At 43.4% G+C, this 27,456-nt stretch overlaps 1 protein-coding gene across 5 annotated transcripts in view; it reads right to left on the bottom strand.

Moving 5' to 3' along the window:
• GTF2I (general transcription factor IIi) overlaps positions 1–27,127 on the bottom strand; it is a 78,473-nt gene extending 51,346 nt beyond the window's left edge. For 4 of the 5 annotated variants that reach the window (XM_075771550.1, XM_075771549.1, XM_075771551.1 and 1 more), the window contains exons 1-6: positions 26,868–27,087; positions 15,989–16,094; positions 14,435–14,573; positions 1,494–1,628; positions 880–1,063; positions 657–685 (exon numbers count right to left, since the gene is read on the bottom strand). In XM_075771550.1, coding sequence (XP_075627665.1) covers positions 657–685; positions 880–1,063; positions 1,494–1,628; positions 14,435–14,573; positions 15,989–16,087 — 586 coding nt within the window. In that variant the 5' untranslated portion in view covers positions 16,088–16,094; positions 26,868–27,087. Of the gene's footprint in view, positions 1–656; positions 686–879; positions 1,064–1,493; positions 1,629–14,434; positions 14,574–15,988; positions 16,095–26,867 lie in introns of all 5 variants that reach the window. The other variant, XM_075771548.1, reaches the window with a different exon arrangement.
• Positions 27,128–27,456: the final 329 nt, after the last annotated feature.

Here is a 27,456-nt window from a genome sequence, read left to right as displayed (position 1 = left end):
ATCAACTTCTGGCTGTTTCACCTCAGAAAGTGAAACTTTTCTTTTTTGATTACACTCCTATAGAGACTGCTTCATCCTCTTCATAAAACAAATCCTCACATATATGAATTTTGCAAGTAAAGCAATGTGATCCCATGAAAGGAACAGGAGAAGAGATTTCATCTAGGCTAGAAGTAAACCTTTGCAGATTTACTCACGTTAGCTCAGATTTTTTTCATATATAGAGGCTTTCATAGGAACTGCAACACTTAACTACTTCAGAAGATTAGATCGATTTTTAAAATGAGATATAAATGCCAAAATCAGCTATGTATTAAAACACGGAGCACTGCAAACTCTTGGCATTTTCTAAAAATGCAATGCACACTCCTTCACTGGTTCACTTCTCCTTTCCCTAGGATACTATCCAATTCACATTAAATTTAAATTCAGTAAAAAGATGAAGAATGCAACAGAACAAATTTTATCTCTAATTAGTTGCTCCTGGCAGAACACATAAACCTAAAGGTTCTAGTTCCATAAGTAAAGCAACTCACGGTCTAGGAATTTCTGCACAGTTTCCCACTTTATCCACATGACCAAATCTTGTATCTATATTGCTATCTACTCTAAAATTCTGATTTGTTCCTGTTTAGTCTGAGTAAGCAGTAACTCACCTAGGTGCTTCTTTGGCTCTAGGAATGGCCTGTGTGGAAATATGGAAAGAAAAAGCCATAGCTTTAGCAAAGACATCATTACTTACTTGGTAGTGTAACATTTAAGAGAGCGCACTCCTGTTTAAGAGAAACAGGCTGCAATGTATTTAATTAAAAATTAAAATTAATTTGACTTAAGTACAAAACCAAAGTGGACAGACCAGCACGAGAGAGAGCAAATAACCTTTTGATGATAAATGAGATCCCCGACTTGTTTTCCAAAATCCATTTCAGGGTTGAAACATTGTAATTTGCTGGATGTTTAAATGCAAGTCCTTCAGGGAGGCCTTGCACTACTACTGCAGATTGGTCCCTCTGAATCTTCTCATATGGTACAGGTACCACCGTTGACTTTCCTAAAGCTTTACCTAGGGAAGAACCAAAAAAAAGGAGATAGTTATGAGGTCAAGAGTGTGCAAGTCAGCAAAAGGACAAGTGCCTCATAAAACCTGTGGAGAGGACTGGATTGAAAGCAAGGTGCAGATGCAAATCTGTACAGGAAGCCAAGTACTGCTTTTACGAACATGCTCTGGAACCCATTCAGGTGCAGAGGCCTTCCTGAAAGAAAACTAAACAAGCTGTGCTGTGCAATAATCTCAAATCACATCCCACAAAACACACCAAGAAGAAAAGTATCCAAAATATGTGTAAGTTTTAGAATCAGCTACTAGAAAAGTTAAATTTATCACCTTAACAGCACTACAGTTGGAAGACCAAGATCATGCAGTACTTCCCTCCCAACTGGAATAAAATTTTCGAAATCCAGAACAGTTATTTTGAAGACTTTACTACACCCACCATAGCAAAAGCAGAAAAAGTCCTCCACAGACTTTCTGAGAGCTTCCAATTCCACGATATCCACTGTCAGTCTGCTTACAGGTGGTACAGTCTTTGTTTTCTGCAGTTCTGCAGCCCTCTCCTCCTCTGTAACACCTAGCAGTTATTTATAAAAATAAGACAAAAATAAAATAACAAGTTATTAAAACCCCCAGTACCTAGTGCCTCCAGTTCACACTAGAGACACTGGAGAGGCATTCCTGCTGGAAAGTCCTAAGAACTTATTTGCCTTAGAGGGAAATGCACTTATCTATGCACACAGACAATGAGTAAATTAAAATTTACACCAAAATTATTATATTCTCCATACAACTTTTGCAAATATCACAGGTGTAAGAACGATGAATTACGAGACACATCCAAGCAGGGTTTTTTTGCACTAAGAGGTAGAAAACACTATTAATCCCAGGAGAGGGTAATAGAGTAGGGAAAAAAAAAAAAAAAAGGCAAAACTGCCAAGAAAAGGACTGAGACAGTCACCAGGGAATCATTAAAATGCTGGTGTGGAGGGTCCCGTAGCTCGCTAGTGCTATGCACGATGTCTAATTCAGCAGTTATGTTATATCTGGTTTTGTTTATGCTACATGTGCTTGGCTGTACTTTTTCTAGAAGGGATCTGACTTTTGCCACAACAGCCCCTACGTAGCATAGCTCTTTCACCTTTCAAAAGACATTTTAAGTACACATCTCTTATTGCCAAATAGGAGGAGTCGCAAACAAGTTATCATCATGCAGAACAGAGATGATTTCAGCCCTACACCTCGTTCTAGTCTCTGAGCAAAAGTCATTGCAAAAGGAGCAAGGGAATAACAATGCTTTCAGTATTAAAAAGCAAATGGAAGTGATTGTTTCAGTTGGCAGCTTCCCTTCTTACCGTTCGGTTCTTGCAAAGATTTGCTGAGAATCACCCAGCAAAAATAGGAGAAAACAACAGAGGTTCTGCATATGAAAGGACAAACAGAGATCTGTGTTCCTGTGTGCAAGAGAAAGATCAATGCTGAAGTTGTGTCATGACATCCCCCTGAGCAAGCACAGCGGTAAGTCTGAAACGCTGCGATCTGCATTACCAGTACTGCTGGTGTCATAATTCTAGGCTAATACAAGAAAACAAACATCAGTTTGAGCAACTGATTACAAATGGGTTGTGAAATGAGCTGAAGAAGCAATACTTCTAGGAAAAATGCTTTTATCATCTTAAAAAACTTGTATCTTTGTTTAAAAGAGAATCTCTTCCTTCCCCTACAGACCGCACGTCTGCTTTGTGTCCTGGAAACCCACCTCCATGCCACATTTAGCTCTTCAGGCCGGAAACTTTTGCTTTCTCTGCAATATGCAGAGAAATCTGCATATATTTATCTCTGCAAATACCATAACACAAAAAATAACGCAAATGTGGAATATTATTATTTACCCATAACACAGGTGCTTAGTTAATGAAAGCTTATAAGGTTTGCCTGCAGACTCGGGGATAAGAGAAATCAGTTTCCATTTATAACTACATGCAGTGTCAGTGTCGCTTTTTGGGTGGGTTTTTTCCACATCAGAGGCTGATTCACTGAACACGCCTTTACTGCCAGTAGCTTCTCAAAAGCATACCCACAGTTTCTAAAAATAATAAGCAAAACAAAAATAAGACGATGACACTGCTTACTTCCCATTAAAATGAAAAGCAGACAAAAAGACATAGAAAATTTCCTTCCTAACTAGAAGAAACCCTTCTCTCTCTTTTTTATTACATGATTTTCATCCATTTTCTTGAGCTCACATTATACATCTGCCCCCCTAATCTCTCCCACATTTGTTGGCCAATTTCAATCCAGTCTGACAAACAAGATCAAGTCTCATAGTACGGTTTATAAGAGCTCTGCACAACTGATCAAACCTAGCAGCCATTCATCTCCTCCTGGCAGCACTGACGGACACATCTCCACTTGCTGGTTACACAACTTAGAGGCTCTGTCAAATCTGTTGCCAGGATTGCTACGGCACCGAGCAGGATTCAGGCTATGTCTGGGAGAAAGGATGCCTGGGACATGTGCAACATGGGCTGTATTTACAGCGGGAATGGCTCAGGAAGGCCGAGGAATGGTTATATGGTAAAAGAACTGCATTCTACTCAGCTGGGACTATACTCAGAATTAGTTCAGTTACTCTGCAAAATCTATTCTAGTTTCAGCAGGATTACCATGACCCCCTCATTTTGCACTGAGTGTCTCTTATCTTCTTGTACTATCCAGGTGTTTTAGTTATTCAGAACAACTTTCCCTCTCACCTGTCCTGATCAGCAGCAGACTGGGTTTGACAGTCCAGTCTACCACTTGGCTGGAAAAGGAATCTCCCAGCTGTCACCATCTTTATAAAATGAACAGGCTGCTTAGTGAAAAAAGCCCTCTTACAAAAAAAATTTTGTGACGGAACAGAAAATGAAATGCTTGAAACAATCAAACTTTAATTTGGCAATGTTTTCCTGTTGCAGGGCAGCAATTAGATAGCTACACCCTGACCGCTGTACGGACAGACTCTCCAGCATCCTGCCTTAAATAGATGCTGGTACACTTCTGAATTGCCAGAGAGAGTTACGGCTCAGCAGTGTTACACAACACCTGTTCTGAAGGTCCACTAAAGCACAGTCTGAATGCAGCAGACTAAAATAGGCCATGAAGCGTGTCTGTCTTCAGAGCATCTGACTTAGATGTAAGGGGAAAGCTGCTGTTTGGAGGAGGCAGGCTGCATTTCTGCTGCGGAGCAGAGCACACCCTGCTGGGTCATGCTGCAGACAAGCGACAAAACCTGCACTGTCCGCATCTCACCAGAGAGTAAAAAATAAAAAAACCAAAACAATTAAATAAATAATCAAGCTTTAGGAGAAAAATAATTTACTTAACTGCAATTTCCTCCAAAACATGACCTGAAGTTGAGATGCTACGCAAACAACAGAGAAAAGCTTGCAGGATTCGATATCTGAAGCTGAAGGAGCTCAACATTCCTCTAGCAAAAGAGCTGTCGGTCCCCGCATCTTACAACATCAGAAGGTCTTTGATCAGGTGGGTTTTAATCCCTCAGGCAGAGAAAGCCAACAAGTGATTGTAAGAGTATGAATGTCACCCCTGCACAGACACTCCAAGAGGCAACTTCATGGCAACAATTATTTTGTGACAACATTCATGTACATATATTTATCATTTGTACTTAAGGAAGATTATTCTCTGAAAAATAACTGAGCAATGGAAGAGGGAAAGTAAATGTGTGTGGCTAAAAGCCTTTTGCTTTGTTTTATAATGCATCCACCCAGTTCATCTGTGAGCTTTTAAAGGCCATACAGTTTTACAGTTCAGGAAATTGGGCAATAACATCAAATTAAAGAAAAATAATGTTATGATTACCAAAGTGTCACTTAAACCACAAGAAAAGCAAAACACCTGAGGCAGAATTTAAGAGCCAGGGAATTTCAAAAAGAGCCAGTGAATTTCAAAAAGATCGGCTATCTACAGTAATTTTCTGTTTGTTTGTGACGCTGAGGGAACAAGCTGGGTGGTCTGTGCTGAAATGTGCCTGAACTTACTTAGCAGGTTTTTTTTAAATTAGCTGTTAGCTTCATACTCCTTAACTGGCTAGGTGGAGAAGGAAGTACAAAAGGTTTCTGACAATCAAGTCAAGCAACCTAGCTCTAATAAGGCTGCAAAAGAGGCCAGTTACCCAAAATCTGAAATAAACCCAGAAAAATAGCACGGTTCTCTGAGCTAGGCAGCGCACGGCAAAGCTAAAGGTGCTGGAAAGAAAAAGGCATCTGGAGCAGCACACGACCTGCGAGTGTCTGTTCCCGACACATCCATGGAGCCAGAGAGGCAGATGATGGAAGCAAAGGAAGCACCCTTGAGGAAGGCAGGCAGAAAGTGATCCTGTAAAACTCTTTAAAAATAACTTGTGTCTGTCTATATAATGGAAGTTTTGAAAATGCATTTTTTTCTTTTCATTTTGAGAACTTGGGAAAAGGGGTAAACTGACTTATAAAACAAGGGAAACTGTCAGTAACTCAAGAAAAACAGATTAATTCACCCCTAGTACCATGACAAAGGGCTTGCAAAGGAGACCATCAAAATTGCATGGCTAGCCAGGGCTGGCCATCCCCCACCTCAGGTAAAGCCCTTTTACCAGTCTGGAAAGTTGGGGAAAAAAGAAGGGAAGGAGAACAGTAGTAGAAAAGAAAAAGAAGAATATAGCAGGCAACAATTAAAACTGAAAGATAGGAGAATTATTTTCATGTCTTTCATGAAGATCTAGGCTATTAATGCCGAGTTCAGCTAATGAATACATACTAATTGTGAGAAATATGCAGCACAGGACAGCTCAAAACCTACATAATTTGCATTTCAAAAGGTTAGGCAGAGGGGACAGTAAGCTGAACCATTTAAGTGAGCTCAACTGGAGACAGCAATGGCAGAAAAGTGCAGCTCTTACAGTAAGAAAGAGGGGGATGATTGCTTTGGGGTGTATTTTTATTACTTGTTACTGCAACTGTTTGGTGAGTGCTAGGACTGTTATCTTTAAACTAATTCCTAAGCATGTGAATTATTAGAAATAAACTGATCTAGTCTTTAAGGGTAGATGCTTTAAGTCATGGCTACATTCTGCAAATACAAAATAGAAAGTGATTGAAACTTAAGATATAAGTCAAAAAAGCTCTTCCGGATACCAAGAATGAACATAGTTCAGTTAATTCATCAAGCAGTTACAACCGCAACAGAAAAACTCCCCCATAAAATGGCGATAGGGCAGAAACAGATGCAAAATATGAACTAGTGCTTCCAATAAACAGTGTGTCATGTAAATACTTTAAGAGACTGGGAAAGCAGAAGCCCAGCATGCTAGAGGCAGTCACAATGTATGTAGCAAAGTGTCCTAGCTTTCCAGCAGGAACATCTGAAGCTTCATGGTTTTTATTAAATAAGCAAAAATCTCCCTTAAGCTTTAGCAAATCAGGGCACTCCAGACATCTTTGCAGCATCCTAGGGAGACAGAGACTCCCAGATCTAACTCAGTGCTACCCCTTTACAGTCACACAGAGGCCTGGGCACAAACGCTGAAGACCATCTTGCACAGAGAGCTGCAGAACAGGAAAGGAGATACACAATACCATGCCCACAGCTCTCCCAGGCAAAAAGGATTATGAAACTGTTCCCTACCTAACTCCAGGTTAGCATTAACACGTCACTAAAGAGGCATGACGCAACCTGGATCACATAATGTAAAGTGGACAAGGGAACACTCAGGGATCCCTTCTACTAGCAGAGATGCAACGTGTTAATTCCTAAGCGACAGACATGGTACAAATAAATACATTTGTTTGGGAAATGGTGACGGGCTACAGTGTGGCCAGGAATGCCCATCCATCTCTTCTGGTCTTACAGTTTGCAGAACTGCAAATTATTCCAAGTCACCTGCTGCAGAAAGGGAAGTGAAAACTCAGGAACACACCTGAGAGCCACAGCTGAGTAAGTTCCTGTGTAAAAGTGACTGGGAAAAGCCGGATCCAGCAGATACTCGAACAGAAGCAGCATTTAGCAGAGGTTGTTTTAAAGAGGCCACTCCCAAATAGCTAGAAGGAAAACGGGCATGAAAAAAGAGGTTGAAAGTTACAAAGGTGTAAAACAGCTCTGGCTTGGCAATAGGAAAGCATCCTGACAGTCACAGCTTTGAAAAGCAACTATTCCAACATCCTCTTTTCCTGCCACACATTCTGTAAAGTGTACCCATTTTGAAGTGCACTGGAAGACAAAAGCTAAAACAAGAAACACAGACGCAGCCCTCCATTTGCATTTAAAATAGGTAACAGATTAGTGATGGCATGCATGCAACTTCATGAGTGTTTTGTCAGGATTAATCCTCCGCCTGGCTCTTATTGTTTTTCTTTCATTTACTACTTATGCCTACGACTTAATGACTCCTTTCTCTTCCAAAATATTCTGTAGCTTCAGGAGCAGCAAAAGCCACAGAAGTCTCAGCTGGCCACAGAAAATGACTGTGGGAAACCAGTTTCCACACTGGCACATCGTTGTCAGAAAGAACTGGTATTTTTAAACTAGCTGCATTAGTGTCAAGGGATTAGTCTCCGAGCAACATAAAAAGATGTCAGCTAGTTGCAGAATGGTATTTTCACTGTAATATGGTAACACATAATCAGAGACAAAGATGATGATGAAGGTTGTCCTGGATATTATAATGAGGACAAACAAACACAATCAATAGCAGTCAGACCCACTAATAACTTCTGTTATGAGAGTAATACTGAAAGGGTATTAGGCTGATTCCAGGGGGATTCAGTCTGTACTCAGTTTCAAGCCTAAGACATTGGGCTTTAGAGCTGAAAAGCCAGATGCCCCATTTAGAGACTGCTTCCGAATTACTACAGGCATGACAAATAAGATATACAGAATATAATCCGAGGTAATCACAATAGTAAGGAAGAAGCAAATCAACTGTATTAATACTTTATTTACATCATTACTGGAGCATTCAAATAAAGTACCAGACTAGCAGTGCAGTACACACACTAACTAGCAAGCTGCAGTATCAGGGGCTATCTCAGCAGATTTAATCAAAGACATTTTTAAGCACAAGTCTAGAATTAACCCAGAGCTACTGAGTTAATAAAAATATTCACACTGTAGCTTGACTCCCACCTATGATCTTCTAAACACAAGATCTGTGCATGATGCTCTCAGGCCTGCAATATCGCAGTCTGTTCAGCATCGCTTATAGTGAAAGTATATAGACGATACACAGATGGGATCAAATGCATATATAGCTCCATCCATTAGAAAAATGAAAGAAAGCAGCAAGACACGCCAATCAGAGCTTCAGCCTGTTAAAATTCTATTTATACCAATATGCTATACACTTTACTGAGCTTTGGTTAAAAAATACTGAAGTCACGTATTTCTACACCACGCTTTTTGCATATTGTCACCTACAAAGAGAACACAGTTCAATACAAAACTACTGATTTATGAGATATTTAGATGCCTACAGGTAGATGTCATGGAGACTTTCAGAAGCTTTGTTCTAGATTTTTAGGCACCTAAGTTGCTTTGTAGAACTGGCCCTGTTGCCAGCATCGCTTTTATTATTGTCAATATTTGAACTAATTGCACCTGTGGTGATGCAATGGAGAATATTAACATTTTTTAAACCTCAATCACAAGAGAAGTATTGACTATTTGATTTCACAAAAAATTTTAGTTTGGAAAAAAAACCCCAACTTATTAGTCACACAATTTGGAATGCATGTACCTCTTGTCAGTAAGAAACGACATAAGACAGATAATGACAGGCAAACAAATAACAAAGTAAGCTGCTGCCTTCAAAGAGCTGGACTTCAGGGCTGCAGCGTCCATATGTACTTTTCCATGGAGGATGACTCCAGCCAGCACCACAAATTCCTCTGTGGGAAAATCCTCATGCAGAGAGCAACCACAGAGCTCGTATTCACTGCTGGTGAGATCTCCTGAGGTGAGCAAAGCCATCACTTCTGATGAAAGCATATCCAGAGCATTCAGATTGCCTTCTAGCTGTCCAGGATATCTCAGCATGGTGTATGTGATACCACCGAACAGCACCAAGCCCAGGTGGAGCACACCATGTACACTGACAGCACTTTTGCTGTGCTGCAGTATCACGGCTAGGGACACGAGTCAGACACTTGGAACATCTGAGTAGCTTTGTTCTGTGCAGTCATAGTTTAAACATTAACATTTAATCTAAGGATAAACTGTTTCTGTCACTCAGAGAACAGCAAGAGTAAGATTTCCTAAGGAAAATCCCTAGAAACAGATCAGGAAAGCAAGCAAAGAGGGGAAAGCTGAGACAGAGTCATGACACTTTCCATCTATCGTGTCAAGCACAGATAGCACCCAGCCCAGCAAAATTCTGCCACTGAAGGGAACACAGAACGCAAAGACAGAAGCGAGTCATACCTCTCTGGCATAGCTGGGAAGATGCTGGCTGGAAAACAATGTCTAGGAAGTAACAGATTTGCTTTAATCCCACACAGACATCCTCCAGCCCATGGGGATGAAGTAGACTGATGGTCTCCAGTGTAGGTGCAATGTACAGACTGACTACTCAGAATCCCATTTGCACATCCATAAAGACCACAGGATTACTCTACCGTCTTTTTGTGCATTTGAAACCTTTCAGATTTAAGCCAAAAAACTCATTCTCCACAGAGAAGAGATCTTGCACAGTGAACAGCAGCTTCTGTGGAAGCCAAAACCTGAAGTGAGGACAGTCACTGTATAGCTCTAATTACAGCTATGGAGCAGGAAGCCAGCATTTGCCATAGCCAGATCCTAGACATGGTATAACTTCAGCCAGAGATGATTAAATCTCTCCAGACTATAGGGACAAGCTACTACAAGACCAGAAATGCCAATTTCAATTATTCAGATGGAAATTACAGCAGGCTAAAGTGGTCCAAGAGTTGTCAATCCAGTTAACGACTTGCCAATTTCAAGTTTGTTTTGTTTTGTTAAATCAGTAAGATCTAGCCTTTCAGGCTTCTGGCTTTGTTTGCTTATTCCACCCCCCTCTAAACTGCAGGCAAAGAAATAAGGGAGCACAATGTGAGAAGAAGAAATCTCCCGAAAACCCAATAGCTCTGTTTGCTCAAGGCCAGAAGGATTCAATGAGACAGAAGCCTAGCCGCTGATCTTCAAGCGGGTTCACAGTAGCCTAGTTTATAGGAAGAGTCCTTTTACTTGCCTGCAGACTATGGCAGATATCCAAAAGGGAACAGTAATCCACATACCAAAGATACTGAGGTGCCAAAGCTGAGCAATCTTTCCCATAAGGTCTTTGGAGCATTGTGTGCCATTCTTTCATCACGAGCAGGAGGAACAGCTATGCCCAGTAAAAACGCTTGGATTCTGAGCATTCTTGAAGCTACAAGAAGTTCTTGCAACCTGTGGCTGGATGGACATGGAGGTAAGGTAAGAAGAGTGAAAGATGCTGGGCTAAAATCTCTAGCAGGACTTGAGGCCAAACTCTGGCCCATACCAGATGCATTGTTGAGATCAGCGTGGAAACCTGAGGCCACGAGAAGGGAAGTGAAGGCTTCTAAAAATAAAGGGCCTATCATCCAAGCTGAACCATCTACAGATGCAAGATGGCCCCGCCTCAGGCAAGTGAGCCCAGAGCCCTGGCACTGAAGAAGGAAAAAGCAGCACGACTGGGAGAGCTGACAAAGTTGCAGAACTAGCAGATCACACTTCTGTGCAACCTACGTACCGATGGTGCAACAACCGGTACCAGTGGAAGAGCTAGCAGAGGCAACCGGGATTCTTGGAGAACAATCAGCTCCTTGGCAGACAGGAGAGAACACACAGCACTGGGTAGATTTCTTTCACAGACCAGAGCAGATAACGAAAAAGGTGTTTCTGAGTCAGGAAGCTCTTCTGAAAGTTCACTTCTGACAGACAAATACAACCTGGGGATGATGAGCCTCTTTTGTGTTTTTTTGTTTGGTTTATAAACCACCTCCAGCTCCATTCAAATGAGAATGAATTCCACAGAGCTGATACCAAACCTCAACCAAACCTCAAGGAAAACTGCCAAGATGACAAAGATGAATACGTGAAGGGAACAGATTTCTTGAGAGACCTCAGGCATAAGTCCCCTGTTCAGGATGGCTGATAACCCACAACTCCACAGCAATCCCGAGAGCAAGGAGGCACTTCATCTTGCTGTGGCTGTTCAAGAGGAACCAGGGACCATGCAATACATTTCAGCAGGGAACAGCAACTAAAACAAAGAGGTACTGGTATGGCAAGACATGTATGACCTTGATTGCTTACAGTGCACGAGTACCCATGCTTGTCCATAGTCAGAATATGAGCAGGCACTCGAAGAATGCTCTTTTTTTATGTACAATACAAGCTTACACAGGCTCAGAGTTACTGATCCTGGAGGTTACCCAAGTTACATGTTATGTGTACAAGTACATGCAGTTCTACACTGACTGAAACAAACTGTAACATAGGGCTTACGGCCATCTTAATTAAGAACAGCTCAGAAGAATATATTATCTGACCCAATTTTAAGTAATTAATGCCTGTTGTCAGGTTCTTCAATGCTCAGTACACAACATACACTAACATTTTAAAAAAAAAAAAAGCACTGCTATAATTTGTTTCTAACACATTTTCTTAGGGTAACAAGGTACACAAGATACGCGTGGGACTGCTCCTTCCCCTGCAGCTAGGCGTTAGGGAACCCATGTGAGTGAAAATCATTATGAATGAAAGCCACAGAAACCAAACTCCAGTGCCGCTTTCACTGACCGCTGTTATTTTTATCAGCCCTACGCTGCCAGAAAGCATACACACTACTTCCTTCATAAACCTCATATATACATTTCATCGATTTAGCCCACAAAATTATACTCATTACTAAAAATAAGCAGCAGGTTTGAAGCCTGAGCCCTCCAAATTCTGAAAACTCTTCATATTTACTCAAACTATACAAAGGAGCTGTGGGAAAAGTGGAAGTAAAGACTTCAGACACATGCTGGCTTGTCACAAGAGTCAGACATAACCAGAGGAATGCTTAGTAACTACACTTCTGTTTCCATACTTAAGGAAAGATGAAGAGACCCACACAAGTGGAGAGGTAATTCTCAATATTGCAGCACCATGTGTTCCAGAGACTGATGTCACAGCTGATTTTTGAAGGTTTAATTCCAACATAATGTAAGAATCTCTTGGCAGCCTTTATTAATCATAAAGGAACAAAAAGGGCCCAAGTCTAACTTACTAAAAACACAGAACTGACCTTCCTGGATTTTTTCAAAACACTTACTAAAATTGCAACTAACATAGTCTATTACTAGCTTTCATATTTAACTGAAGAAACAAGGTGCAAGGGGAAAGGAACTGTTGCCTCCACAGTTTTATGTTTTAGATAAAAAGATTTTATACTATACACTTCACCAAGACTTCAGAGTTGTCAAAGGCAGTGATGAAATCAGCATTGCCAGGAATATGTAACACTATTATTCCTAAAAATTGATGTTCTGAAGTCAAATTGTCTGGAATTATAAACATCTTTGTCAGCAATAAAGCCAGCATCAGAACCCCCCGGAAAGTATGGGGGATACGTACTTAGTGAAACCACTGACTGAGGTTAGTTGGCTTTATTTGTACAGATCCACACCACGTTGTTCTGCAGGAAGCATAATGAAAACACTGTTTTCAAAGTGGATATTGTTTAATCTCGTCTGCCTGACAGTACAAAAACACTACCCAAGAATGAGTATCTTGTAACTGCAATAAAGCAAAGGATCAGGATTATCAGAACTAATGTAAGATTTAAACACATGCACATATCTATAGAAACCAGGTCTGATACAGTCAAGCGCAAGCACGAATGAGAAGCCAGTGCTTCCCACGGTACAGAACCAGAAATACAGATCTAGTCAGGGCGATCAAACTCCAGTTACTCCAGACGGCGTATCAATAGATGTGCCCAGTATACAGTCTCCAGTGTATCAGGGCCCAGGATACCACTGTACTGGCAACAAAACAAAGTATCTAGGATCTCAGCGAAGTCTTTTAAGGAACAAACCAAACAAATCAGGCAAAAAAACTGAACTCCCTTCCATTACTCAGCTAACAGTTTTCATAAATATCAGTATCAGAAGACTGGCCCCGTAAAAAATGTACAAGGAATTGATTCATCATACATGATGACCTCACTGAGGTCATAATTCTGCATTTTGGTATCCGTTATCTGTTACAAGGCAACATTGTGGTGACTCTCCTTAAATACACTTAAGCACACAGAAAGTCACTGTCCAAGTGAGTATGACTGGTAAAAATCCAGAGCCCCACCACAAACAAATGAACCCAAGACAAAACCTCCAGGACAATTTTAGCTAGCAGCAAAAGCATTTTTAGGAGCAAATGTTTCTGTTACAGATTAAACGTAGTTGCTTTCCAAGCAGTATTTAATTAGTCAAGCCAAAACATTTTACAGCTGCTGCTTTTAAACTGCCCCCCTCCTCCCCCCCCAGACTGATTCTTTTCTCATAGCCCGCTCTTGACCTGCATCTTCTCCCCTTCCCTAGGCAGGTAAAGGTACATTTCCTTATTGATTGAGCAGTCTTCATCACAACACTTTCCTAAACGAACACATCAATGCTCCCCCAAAGAGTCACTGAATCCTTGAAACCTAACTCGTAAAAATACTGTCCTGTGCTCAATGGATCATGTTTTATGAACACAAATTTTCACTGCCTTACCTTAAAAATGAAATTAAACAAAAAAAACACCCTAGATGTACTTAAAGAAGTACAAAAGTAAGGCAGATGTAATTTTAAGTGATTATAGTATAGATACATGTTTCTGTCTACTAAATAACAATGATATAAAAAAGCTACATAAAAAAATATTATCTTGTCAAAAACATGCATCTGCTTTAATAAGGCACGAGTGATGTGAAGAGCCAGGACCAGCTGAGCTGACAGAAGTAGTCCACTACCTGTTCAATGTCCCACCCAGACTTCACAAGTGGAAAAAAGACTTGGAGGAGGGGATACAAAGAAAAATAAACATGCAAGAGGAAATGCAGGATGTGCTGCGAGGGTGGACAGTCTAATACTTCTTATGGTACAAGTTTGTCATGTTATCTAAGAAAAAAAAAAATGAACATTTCCAGTTGAAATAACACTCCAAACAAGACCACTATTACTGATCATTTTTATGTTCTTAAACAGTTGGTTTTGCCATAGCCAAGATAATTATAGCATGTAGCCATGATATACAGAACTTTGCTCCCCAAAGTTATTAGTATTATGCAATACACATTAAGCAGCTTGTGAAATACAAAAATACAGCATTGAAACTTACAGTATTTAACAAAATCCTTCTGAAAATCTTTCCTAGAATTGACAAAGGCTCTTCCTCTCTCAGTTCCAACTACAAACACATCTGTTTCATATACAGCAATACAGGCAACTTCTGCCTTGGACTTGGTAAGTTCTTTACACTATAAAAAGAAAAACAAAAAGCTTTTATTACCATAGTTAAGAGTACAGTTAATAGAAATATATGTGGTATCATGTAAAACAGTTATTACTTCTGCTGCCAGCATCCACCCTTCAGAAGGTACTGCAAGTAACACAACAGTCATTAGCAAAGGATAATTTATACATCTAGAGTGCTTCTCCATCAGGAATCTTAAAAGCATTGTAGATGCATTAGTGAAATTAAGGCCTCGTCTAGACCCAGAGATTGCACTGTTTCTAATTAAAATTATTTATGAAATCAATCCATGTGAAATTATCACTTCCTTATTAGACAATGATATTGAGTGTCTTACACCAACTCCAACTTTCAACAGAGCGTATAGGAGTTTTGTTCATTCGCAGCACACTTATCACACATCACGTTCTGTTCGGAAAGGTGTGGCTGCACGCAGGAAGCCTGCCTGCAGTCTGCCTTGTCCTGCCTGCTGTGCTTCGGCTCAAGTGAATTCCTCTGGAGAAGGGAAGGATTGCACCTTCTCTCTCAACACCTACATGTGTTCTGCTGGGAGAAATTCCTGGCAAAGTAGTAAGGCAGGAAGCCTGTAGCGCAAGGAGAGGGCAAAGATCCTAAGAAAATTGGTGAGATCATCAAGAAGTGATCACAAGTCAACTTCTCGTAGGAACTCAGATCAGTTTGCTGTAACCTAGAAAGACACCAGCAACTGAGACATGAGAGGAGAAAGCGACACAAAGCCTTTAGGAACCAAATATACCCATTGAGAAAAAAGGCTTTGCCATCAATTCTTTTATAACCATCCCACTCAAAGTTTCATTGCTAAAAAGAAAAGTTTTGTTCTTGTTTATGATTTAAGAAACCAATTTTAAAAACCCAAACCGTTGGCAGTGCCTCAACTTTAAGGTAACAACTTTAAGGTAACATTTCCAACCACAGCCCTGGCAAACCTTAAACCTCACCACACAATAAATAACCTCTACAAAACAGGTGATATGCCAACTTAAAAAAAAAAGTATTTTCTGAACAAGTTTTGCTGTACAAATTCAGCAGCTGAGGACAAGGCATTAGCCTCAAGACCATTTATGCAGTCTGTATTACAGATGACAAAGACCAGAACATACTCTTGCCTTTCAATCACGCTGTACCTGAGCAATCAACAAATATTTCCTCTTTGTTTATATGACAATGTAATTTTTAAAACAACCACACCATGACAAGAAACAAGATAACTGTTAAGAAGATGGTTAGCATGATTTTCCACAGGCAAAGAGACCGAGTTACAGCTGGTTGGACAGCACGCAGTAAGGTATAGATACAACATTACACCTTTTCTGCTCCCCAGCAGGAGGCAAGATATTGGTGTAATCCTGCACGTGCCAAGATAGAGTTACGATGCAGCTGCTTAACTACTCTACTAACCATTGACTCAAGTGCTGACATGAGGAATGTAACCACCATTCTGCTTTCAGAGGAGTCCTCATCACGGATGGATGTTGCTGGTGCAGTAGCTTGGGCCATTTTCCTCCTATAAAATGAAATACAGAAATCCTGTTCAGATATGCGCAACAGTGCAAGAAAACCGAAACCTCTCTTATCAAAGAAAAAACCCAAACAAAAATACATTCAAAAACCCAGAACACACCCCACCACAAATACACGTGCAAACATACAGGTAAATTAGCAACATGAAGTGCTCACTCTCCTATTATTTTGTATTTCCTGCTGTTTCATCCAAAGTTGGAGCTAAACATTCAAGAGCTAAAATGGTGTGCCATGACTAGACCACAAACCCTTTGTACCTAGAAAAATGCATAATAATTGATTGGCTAAATTTACATTGATTTTTCTTTCTAAGCATGTTTGCAACTAGATACCCACAGCAAAAAATCATTGGCATTAACAGTGTTGAAAAGAAGTGGCAAATCACAGTTATGACTCAAATATTAGAACAATCCTTCGTGTAATTTTGAACTTGACTTTATCATGGTCTGGCTCATAACAAACCACCACTGCCCCAAAATCATGGCCTCAGAGCCCACAGTATCAGTAACCAGAACATGACAGGTTGGTTTGGTTTTTTTCCCCACATATTATTCAGCTGTAGGATTAACTCCAAAGTTAAGCAGTCCCAATTAAGCTGCTCAAATTAAAAACTGAATTTCAGCAGTGACACCAAAAAAAAAATTAAAATATTTAAACCTATTTTCTGTATTCCATTCTGGAGACTTTCAACTTATTTAAGACATAATTAATAATCAGGACTTATTTATGCTTCTGCCAGCAGAGCTGCCTATACAAGAATTAATATATTGAGAACAAAGTTTCAGTAGCTGCTAAGAGCACATTTTTCTATTGTAGTGTTGTAACTTGTTACATTTCCACATACCTAATGGAATAACCTGACGTGCCTGGAGGAGGAGAGAACTGGTAGAGATTTAGCTGCTACAACTCCACGCGCAAGTCTTGAGAAAAATCACCTCTAAAGTCAAGATAGCTCCGATAAACAAGACATTTCACAACAGCTCGATGAGACAGCTTGCTCCTCCTATGGAGCCTGGACACACAACGTGGCTCAAGGTTTCAAGTGACGTGTATCCTATTAGATGTGCAGACAAGTCAGGGCAGCACAAAGAACCATTGCATGTGCTAATAGATGCTTACATCGGAAAAAACAGCACCGTGTTGTTCTTTTGATAGGACTTGGAACACTTCAGACTGCAAATTGGAGTGGGGGAGAAGAGCCAGTGACACTGCAAGCTCACAACAGACGCCCAGCAGCATTCTGGCTCTCCAGAGACAGGCTGGTGAGGCTCAAACAGCTTTAAAACTGCGTTATGGATAAACTGGCAGTAGCACAGTCAGCAGCTGTTTGAGGATGCAGGTAACGGGAGATTTGAACACTGAGGAGAGGCGGTTACACTGAGGAGTAGGAAAACAGGTCCTTCCTCAGGTCTGGAAAAGGACCTAAACTTCAAGAGTGAATATAAAGGAGTAACAACGGTTGAATGATGTTGGCTGCTTCAATGAACTGAGAGAGGGTCAGCTGGGGATGGGGAGATAGAGGCTGATGGAGTTATCCTCCAGAGGAGGAAGGACAGCTTATTTATTGCCTGTGCAATATGAGAGGGAAAAGGGAGATTATGATGTGATGTAAATAAATCAATCTTCATTGAGCCATGATTTTTGACACCTAATAGAGTTCTCAAGCTCATATCTGGAAGTCCTTTAGGGTTGAGATGCTGACAGTAATTTTAAACATGATAGCTTTTAGACTTTTTAAAACAATACCTTAACAATCCAATATTAAAGATTAAATAGAATACAACTACACATTTCCCCTTTCTCTACTCACTGTCTGATGCAGTTGTTCTGCAGCAGTTCAACACCTCCCAAACTAGCAGTGGCATGAACACATGCACCCACCCCATTCGAGATGAAAAATCAGGCTGTGTAAAAACAAGAGTAAACTTATTTTCTATTTTGCAGAGGTACCTTGTCCAGAAAACAGACCGAGGGAATACTAACGATCATCTGAAGGCTGTGGATGCACAAGCACATCAGCGCAGTGCCAGCTCAGGCTGTCTCCCCCATGCAGAATTGCTCCCATCCCTGGAAGGTGATTTCTGATCCTCGGACACACAGCAAATCAAGCCAGGGAACCTGTCCAGGCAACGGGGAGGAGCCGTGCTCCACTGGACCGCGTCCCAGTTTGATTCACTGCACAGCCCCACAAACAGCCATCCTGGCTCGACGGAGAGGACAGCACATCCTAAGCTACCTTGCTGCTGCACATGAGGCCACAGGCTCAGTGTCTTGGACTCACATTTGGATTGGGAGTTGGGTTAGGTTATCATTGGACTACTCTCCTAATAACATTTGGAAGAGTCTTTCCAATAGTGCTTTGTATTTTTAGGAGACCCATTCTTGTTTAACCAGTTCACATGGTGCCAGATCAGTGTTTAATGTAGATTCAAGAGACACCCTGTTGCACCATAGCAGCACAAGAATATTTTTTCCTACCCACCTGACAGCAAGTCACACATGAAAGATTTTTTTTTTTCCTCTACATTTTACCAGTTTCTCCCTTTCAAACAACAGTTTTCTCCACTATCCTTATCTATACCACTGGGACAGTGTTTATCATTAGAAAGAGCAGGCTATAGTTCTGTAGATCTAATGAACCTGGCTGCCTTTGCAAGATCAGGCCATTAGAAAGTGTGTGACAACACCATTGCCCAACATAAATCCCCAGTGCAAAGCCTTGAAAAAAGTGTAACACCTTACCCACTACCAACGTGCTACAAAGGCCCACTTTAAAACCATCCTTTGAACAATTACAAGCTGGCTGCCAGAGTACCACTTATGATATATCTGTTAATCTTAATCACATATTGCTAAAAAAGAACTTCCAGATCAGTTAATATTAGTTATAATTACCTATAAATCCTTCAGTATAACTGTGCCAAGATGAGCCTTTGCCCAAGTAAAGGCTTGAACAGTGAACAAAGCCTTATAAGATACACTGGTAGAGGACTGAGGATGTAGCAGTTAGCCATTTCTGCCTGTGGTGGTTTAATCCCAGCCAGCACCTCAACCCCACGCAGCCGCTCACTCACTGTTGCTCAGTGGGATGGGGGAGAGCACCAGAAGGGTAAAAGTGAGAAAACTCCTGGGTTGAGATAAAGACAGTTTAATAGGTAAAGCAAAAGCCGCGCACACAAGCAAAGCAAGACAAGGAATTCATTCCTCACTTCCCATGGGCAGGCAGGTGTTCAGCCATCCCCAGGAAAGCAGGGCTCCATCACGCATAACTGTGACTTGGGAAGACCAACTCCAAAGTCCAAACATCCCCCCCTTTCTCCCAGCTTTACGTGCCGAGGATGACATCATATGCTATGGGATATCCCTTTCTTTAGTCATTGGGGTCAGCTGTCCTGGCTGTGTGTCCCCCCCCCAACTTCTTGCGTACCCCCAGCTACTCACTGGTGGGGTGGAGCGAGGAGCAGAAAAGCCCTTGGCTCTGCGTAAGCACTGCTCAGCAGGAATTAAAACATCCCTGTGCCATCAGCACTGTTTTCAGCACAAACCCAAAGCACAGCCCCATGCTAGCTACTATGAAGAAAATGGACTCTATCTCAGCCAAAACCAGCACGCTGCCTCATGAGAAGGTCACCACGATATAGAGCTAAAAAACCCTCTGGGTTTTCCTTTTACAAGGAGAAAACCAAAGACCAAAACCAGTGGCTTTTCAGGAATCCAAATCAAACCAACATGTATCTCACTCCACGTTTCTTGCTGGCTTCTACTTTTAAGACCCAAAACATAGACATACTCAAGGCAAGAGAGAACAAAACCACAAGAGAGTTACTTTCCATCTTCCCTGTACTCATACAGGAGAAGACACGCCAATCTTAAAGCCACCAGTAACGGATACTCTCTCTAGTAGTTGCTTGTCAGACACACAAAAAGCAAAAGCAAAAAAAATTAAGCTTTAAGAAGAAAAACTGTTATTTAAGCATATAAAGAATACATATGGAAAATTAGGGGGAGGGGCAGGGGAAGATGGAACATGTGTTTCTTAAAGAAGAATCTTAATAAGCAATAGCAACACGGTTTTACCCTTCACCAGATGTAACGCAATGCATTCCCAAAATGAGACATCTCTCTATTCTCTGCTACTCTCCAGAAAAGCAGCTGTGGATGCCAAAGCATGCTTCTCTCCACTAACCCCTCACCTAGCATCACAATCTCCAAAACAAATCCTGCATCACTAATGGGAAAGGACAGAACTCCCAAGTGTTGTGGTTTAACCCGGCAGGCAGCTAAAACAACCACTCAGCCATTCACTCACTCCTCCCCCCTGCAGTGGGATGGGGGAGAGAATCGGGGAAAAAAACCAAGGTAAAACTTGTGGGTTGAGATAAAGGCAGATTAATAGGACAGAAAAGGAAGATAATAATAGTAATATACAAAACAAGTGATGCACAGCACCCACTGACCAGCCAGCTCCTGAGCCATGGTGCAGCCCCCAGCCAGTTTTCCCCCATTTACATATGGAGCAGGACACCATATGGTATGGAACACCCCTTTGGGCAGTTTGGGGCAGCTGTCCTGGCCACGTCCCCTCCCAGCTTCCTGTGCACCCAAGCTGGAAAGTCCTTGACTTGGTGTAAACACTGTCCAGCAACAACCAAAATATTAGTGTGTTATCAACATTGTTCTCATCCTAAATCCAAACCACAGTACTATACCAGCTACCAGGAAAAAAATTAACTCTATCCTAGCCGAAACCAGACACCAAGAACCCCAAAATACAGCTGGAAGTGAGTTTGTATGAGCTCATCCTTATACACTACTGAAGATTTGCTGCTGCCTGGGGGAAAAAAGTCCAGCTCCTGTCAGATTCCTACAGGCCGCTTTTGATATTGGGGTGGGGGGGGAAAGTTATTCTAGCAGAGTACAAAAGCACACATTTCATTACAAAGCTGGAATAAGAAGGAACATAATAAAATATACCATTAAAAAAAAAAAATCTAACAAAGCTCAACTACTTTTCAGCTGTTGCAGCTTTCACCCCTTGGCTTCCCTGCCTTCTGGGCCAAGGCACAGCTTCAGCGTATTTAACTCTGCCCAAGCATTGGCCTTCTGGCCTTCTTCTTTCCAAACTGTACAGGTTAATACCCACAAGCTGTTAAGGGCAAATTAATATCTTTAAACAGATCTTGGCTAAAAATTTGTGTTATTTTTCCTACAATTTGGTTCAGTGATCCTGTGGTTCAGAGGAAGTTAAGTCTGATGTTTCTTAGCCAACCTAGCACAGATACTCTGTTGGGATGCAAACCTACCATCGTCTTTTTTTCTGATTTTTCTGCAGCACTTTCACCCTAGCTGTAGCACACACAGAGTTAGAAGATTCTTGTGGTTTAACCCTAGCCAGCAACAAAGCACCACACAGCTGCTCGCTCACTCCCTGCCCTGTGCCTAGTGGGACAGGGAAGAGAATGGGGGGGGGGGGGGGGTGGGAAGGTAAAACATGGGTTAAGATAAAGACAGTTTAATAGGACAGCAAAGGAAGAGAAAATAATGATAAAAGAATAGACAAAATAAGTCATGGACAATGCAATTGCTTACCACCTGCTGACCAATGCCCAGCCCAGCCCTGAGCAGCGATCATCACCCCCAGCCAATTCCCCGCTGTTTATACGCTGAGCATGACGTCATATGGTACAGAATATCCCTTTGGCCAGTTCGGGGCAGCTGTCCTGGCCGTGTCCCCTCCCAACTCCTTATGCATCTCCAACCTTCTTGCTGGCAGGACATAAGAAGCTGGAAAATCCTTGACTTAGTTGTTGCTAAGCAGTGCTTACATTAAAACATGAATGTGTTATAACAATTATTCTCATCCTAAATCCAAAACACAACACTATACCAGCTACTAGGAAGAAAATTAACTCTATCCCAGCCAAAACCAGGACAACCCTCCATCACCTGTTCATAGCTGACCTATGCAATCCTGTTAGGATGATCTCTTTTCTTGTTCCCTTAATCATCTTAAAATTACACAAATTTTCTATAAGTAACAATTTTCAGCTTGTTCCAGCCACTAGACAGCTCACGTTTAGCAGAAATGCAACAAGCTTAACAGCAAAGGTGCTCAGACTGTGTGACACCCCCACCTTCAAATAAATGCAACTATTTTTTGAAAGGAAATATTTTCATGACCCATAGCCCAAAAGAAGTAGAAGCAAAGGATCTGTGAGTTCCTTCACATTGCCAGTTCTTCACCATCTGCATTTGGTGCATGTGGATTATGAACCAACCTGGGTGAGCAACATCTACATTACCTCTGTGGAGGATCAGGCTGTTCCAAAATACAAACGCTGCTGGACCACACCAAGCAAAAACAGCTCCACATGTTCAGAGTCAGCTCAATCCAAACCAAAGAGGCAGAGGCAGGTCTGGCAAGAGTTTACCCCATCTACAGCCTACACCAAAAATAAAAACAACCCCAAGAGGGCGAAGCTTCCTGGCATCCAGAACAGGAAGGAGAGAAAATACGGAGACAGCAGAGGGCATTTGGTCAACTCAAACCCATCTGGGTTTCTCTCTTCTGACTTACTGTCAGCTCTTCCAGACAGAAGTTGGCTCCCTTGGAAGTACAAACTCATTGGCTGGAGAGCAGTGTCACATACATATGCATGGTCAGCTCTTAGCTAAGTCTGAATCCAGGCTATTACCCCCCCCCCCCCCAAATGAATAAACATCACTTGTGAGGACAGCAGAGTAGCCCTGAAGAAGCCTTAACGTGCCAGAAGGCGCTGCACCTCTCCCCTCTGCACATACTCCCTGAAGTATCTCTGTTGCCTCTTTTTCCAGCCTCTTATCTGGAGCAGCAGAGCAGCTGATTGAGGAGAAGTCTGCACATCAGGATTAAAGTCAACCTTCTTGCTCCTTTGCTCACTAAAAATTAAGTGTGTTTATCTCCCTAACCTTAAGCTATATCACTTTCTAGTTCAAGGCACAAGGAATACAAACATGTGGCACCAGCGCTCACTGTTTCACCCAAGGAGCCGGTTCCTTGGTAAGCACACTCTTGCCATTCACACCAGACACCATTACAAGCGCAGCAACAGTGACCCATTAAATGTGGCAGCTGGGACGTTTGCTGTCGCCATTTCAATCCAACTCCCACCACAGGGATTCAACTCGCAGCAGCAAGATACGGCACCGAGTGTTTTTCATTAGGGTTTACCCCAACAAAACACACCAGCAACACTACTTATAGCACCACATCCCACTCTAATTAATGAAACGATTCGCAGAATTGCACCGTTCAGAAATACGATCTTGCTGTAAACCAACACACTGCCCCGAATCCCTACTGTAGTGCTCACTGATTTAAGCTTTCATTTATTTTTTTTCCTCCAAGGGCAGCTGAGCAGAAGGTCAGCAACCAAAAGCAGTCAGGAAAGAAAAAAAAGGGCCCTAACAAACAAAGCTCCGAGGGGAAACACCTGGTGCTCAGCACACCCGAGAGCACCCAGGCAGCACAAAGCCACACAAAACCAGTAGCATTTTGCTGGGGACAGGGGGTACGTGGTTCACTGCACAGCGTGAGAGCCTCTAAACCCAGTAATAATTCCCATTTTCCAGGTATTTTTATGATACTCAGCAACTACCTCCGCTACTCTTAAGAGCCATTACCAAAGTAAAACTCTATTCCAGCAACTGTTACTGTAAAAGCACCTCTGATTTCTCTCATTCATAAGTCTGCATAATGTTTGTAAAGAGGTATTTAAATTTGATTCTCAGTATTTCTAAAGATTCCAATATAGACCAACATATAATCACAAAATTTTAGATAAAATGAAAATATAACATCTAACTACATACCTTACAAGGCAACTGTATATAAAAGTGAACGTATTACTCAGTTTGGAGTAGTTAAGAAACCACTAGCATAAAACTCCATTTCTGTATTAAAGCCAGACAGACTCGGGGAACAATTCAGTTTTCAAGAACGCAGTGTCCTACTACAGCACCGGGGCATTGGTGGATGTTGTGGTTTAACCCTGGACGGTAGATGAGCCCCACACAGCTGCTCGCTCACTCCCTCCCTCCCTCCCTCTCAGTGGGATGGGGCTGAGAATCAGAAGAGTAAAAGTGAGAAAACTTGTGGGTTCAGGTAAGAACAGTTTAATAATTGAAATAAAATAATAATAATACCAACAAAAATTGTAATGAAAGTAAAATAACAAAAAGAGAGAGAAATACCCAAGGAAGACAAGCAATGCAAAAGAAAAACAATTCCTCACCACCAACGGACTGACACCCAGCCTGTCCCCGAGCAGCGACTCCCTGGCCAGCTTTCGCCCTAGTTTATATACGGAGCATGACATCATATGGTATGGACTATCCCTCTGGCCAGTTTGGGGCAGCTGTCCTGACCATGCTCCCTCCCAGCTTCTTGTGCACCTCCTCACTGGCAGAGCATGGGAAGCTGGAGTCCTTGACTTCGTACAAGCAGTACTTAGCAACAACTGAAAACATCAGTGTGTTATCAACATTATTCTCATCCCAAATCCAAAACACAGCACTATACCAGCTACTAGAAAGAAAGTTAACTCTCTCTCAGCTGAAACCAGGACAGTGAATTACAGTGGAACCATGTAAACAAAATGAAATATTAATCACAGCAGTCCTGACCATCTGATAATTTCTGTCTTTACCAGTGTAATTATATTTACTTAGTCAACATGATGATCATGTTGAATAACAATTACTTTAGTTCTGCGTGTAACCATCAACACTTACACATAATATCTGAGAAGTTTATTAGTCTAAACTCTATTGGTATTTATTTAATTATAACAAAATTGGTGCTGGCACATTTTCCAGAGTGAGAAATTGTTGTCCTGACTAACGCGAGCTGGTCAGGGCAGCCTGGGCAACCTGTGAAACTAGTCACCCCATCACTCTTCAGCAGTAATCCTCTATTTGGTCACTTAATTCCCTCTGCATCTATCTCCCTTGTTCCTATTATTGTATTTAACCAAATGAACCGTAACACCGATTTCCACATGTTCTTCCTTGAATTAAAGCATTTATGTCAATCCTATTAGAAGTCTCTCCACCCAGAATCTGAGACCAGAAATAAAAGTCAATTCCATAAGCAAGAGTTTGGGAATGTGTCACTGTTTGTCAGAAAACTACAAATTCATGGTCTTTCCAGAGGAACACAAGTTTCAACCAAACTTGTATGAAAAGGTTCTCATATCCTGATGGATGAGACAAAGGGTTCAAAGCTCTTTTTTTTTTTTATAAATGTTTTATAGGGTTTTGTTATTTTAATTGCAGAGTTAAAGCAAAAACAAGTATTAGGTATATTTAAAAACATAGTCTAAAAGTAGCTCCTTATCGTGAGATATTAACCCAATGATTTGCACACACAGACAACAACTCAACTATGTGATTAGCTTACAAGGGGATAGTTGTGCGCATTAAACAGTCACCACGCAGATGTTTCTCTCAAGCAACTTACACACCAAACCTTTGGCAAAAGAAGCCTGCCAATAAAGAACTGGAAACACAACAGGCAATACCCAAAACACAGCGATGATTAAAAACATTGTCATGAATCCAAGAGAGGCAGGTAATGTTACACATCCAGACAGGTGTACGATTTTATGTTGACCTCCCTTAAACATCAAGTTGACAGACTTCTGTAACAACTCTTTGCTACTGGCTAGGGAAGTTCTTTGCTGCTGTACATAAACGCACCTTTGCTGAATCCCTGCCTCAACCAACACTCCGCAGCAGCGCGCTCCCAGGCCTCCGCCGAGCTCTCCTGCCCTAACGCTCTTCCCCAGGCAATCTGCTCCCTCCACAGCTGACTGGAGCGCACATTTCCCACCTGCAGGGTGAAACTGAAGTGCTAGACTGAATTCACAGTTAAGTTGCCGGGTATATAGAAGGGAAAAAAAAATCTAAACGCATCTAGATTTTAAGAAAAAACATAAATAAGAATCATTCTGCTTACTATATGTCACCGCGGGCACTCCTCAGCTGAGCTGCCTGTGCGCTCCCTCCCCAGGGCCTGCGCAAGTCTGTACTGTCCCAGTGGAGGGGCTCAGGCCTCACAATCCCAGATGCCCTGAGGGGTGCCCGGCTTCGGGACGGGACGGGGTCCCGCTGTGCCGGGGCAGGGTCCGGAGCAGGGGCCAAGCCCCACAAGCGCCGGACCCCACCAGGGAGCGGGCCCCCACAGCAGTCATTTGCATACCTCGCCCCGCCCCTCCCCGCCCGCGTCCAATCGCCGCCGCCACGAGCAGGGCTCCGGCACGTGCGCACCGCCCCGCCAGCCAATAGAAGGCGGCGGCGCGGTGGCAGCGCCCCCTCCTCCCAGCGGCCGGGGTCCCCGGGGAGGGGGCGGTGAAGGGCGCGGAGCTCCGCCCCCCCTGCGCGCGCGGCGCTGAGGAGGGGGCGCCCTCTCACCCCCCCCCCCCCCCCGCAGGGAGCGGCAGGGGCGGCGCGGAGGGGCCCGGGCACCACGGCACGCGCCGAGAGCCCCCCGCCGGGCCGGGCCCGGCCCCTCCCGCAGCCCGCGGAGCAGCGGCAGGAGCTTCCCCCCGGGGCCGGGGGGATGCGGCCCCCACCGCACCAGAGCCCCCCTTCCTTCCTCCCCCCCCCCTCCCCCGCGCTCCGGGCCGAGGGACAGGGAGGTCTCCCCTCAGGGATCCCCGGGATAACGGCCCCGTCCCCTCGTACCGGCGAGGCCCGATCCCGCCCTCCCACTCACCCGCCGCCGGGGGCGGACAAGCCCGGTCCTGTTGGCTGGAGGCGAGGAGGCGCCGCCGGGCTGCGGGAGAAGGCCGGGGAGCGGCGGAAGGCGCGGTTTACCCCGCGGCCTCTCAGTGGCGGGCGGAGCGGCGGGCGGGGCACCGGGCGCGGCGATGGGCCCAGCCGCCACACGGCCCCGCTTTTCCCCTCACGGTGTCGGGCTGAGCCCAGCGCCGCTGCGGGGGAGGGGGGGGGAGGTTTTTTTGTTCGAGGAGCCCCGGCCGCGCAGGCGCAACCCTCGCGGGGACCGCCGGGAGCTGGAGTCCGGCGGCGGCGGCCGGGCCGGGCGGCGGGGAGGGCGGCGGACTGCGGCTCCCGGCGAGCCCCGCGCCGAGCGGGGGAGCCAGGCCGGAGCGGCGGCGGCGGCCGGTCGGGAGGGCGCAGGCGAGGGGGGCTTGGGCGGAAGATGGCCGCGGGCGGGGGAAGGCCTCCGTCCTTCCCTGCGGCCCGGTCCGGGGGGGGTGAAGCTCACCCTTTCGCTTGTCGGACGAGCGGCAGCGCCGAGCCCCGAAAACGCCTCCGCAAGGTCGGAGTCGGCGGCTGCTCCC

This window comes from Balearica regulorum, chromosome 19 (assembly GCF_011004875.1).
Source record: "Balearica regulorum gibbericeps isolate bBalReg1 chromosome 19, bBalReg1.pri, whole genome shotgun sequence".
NCBI classification, from domain to species: Eukaryota; Metazoa; Chordata; class Aves; order Gruiformes; family Gruidae; genus Balearica; species Balearica regulorum.
This window is presented reverse-complemented; position numbering and strand designations above follow the sequence as displayed.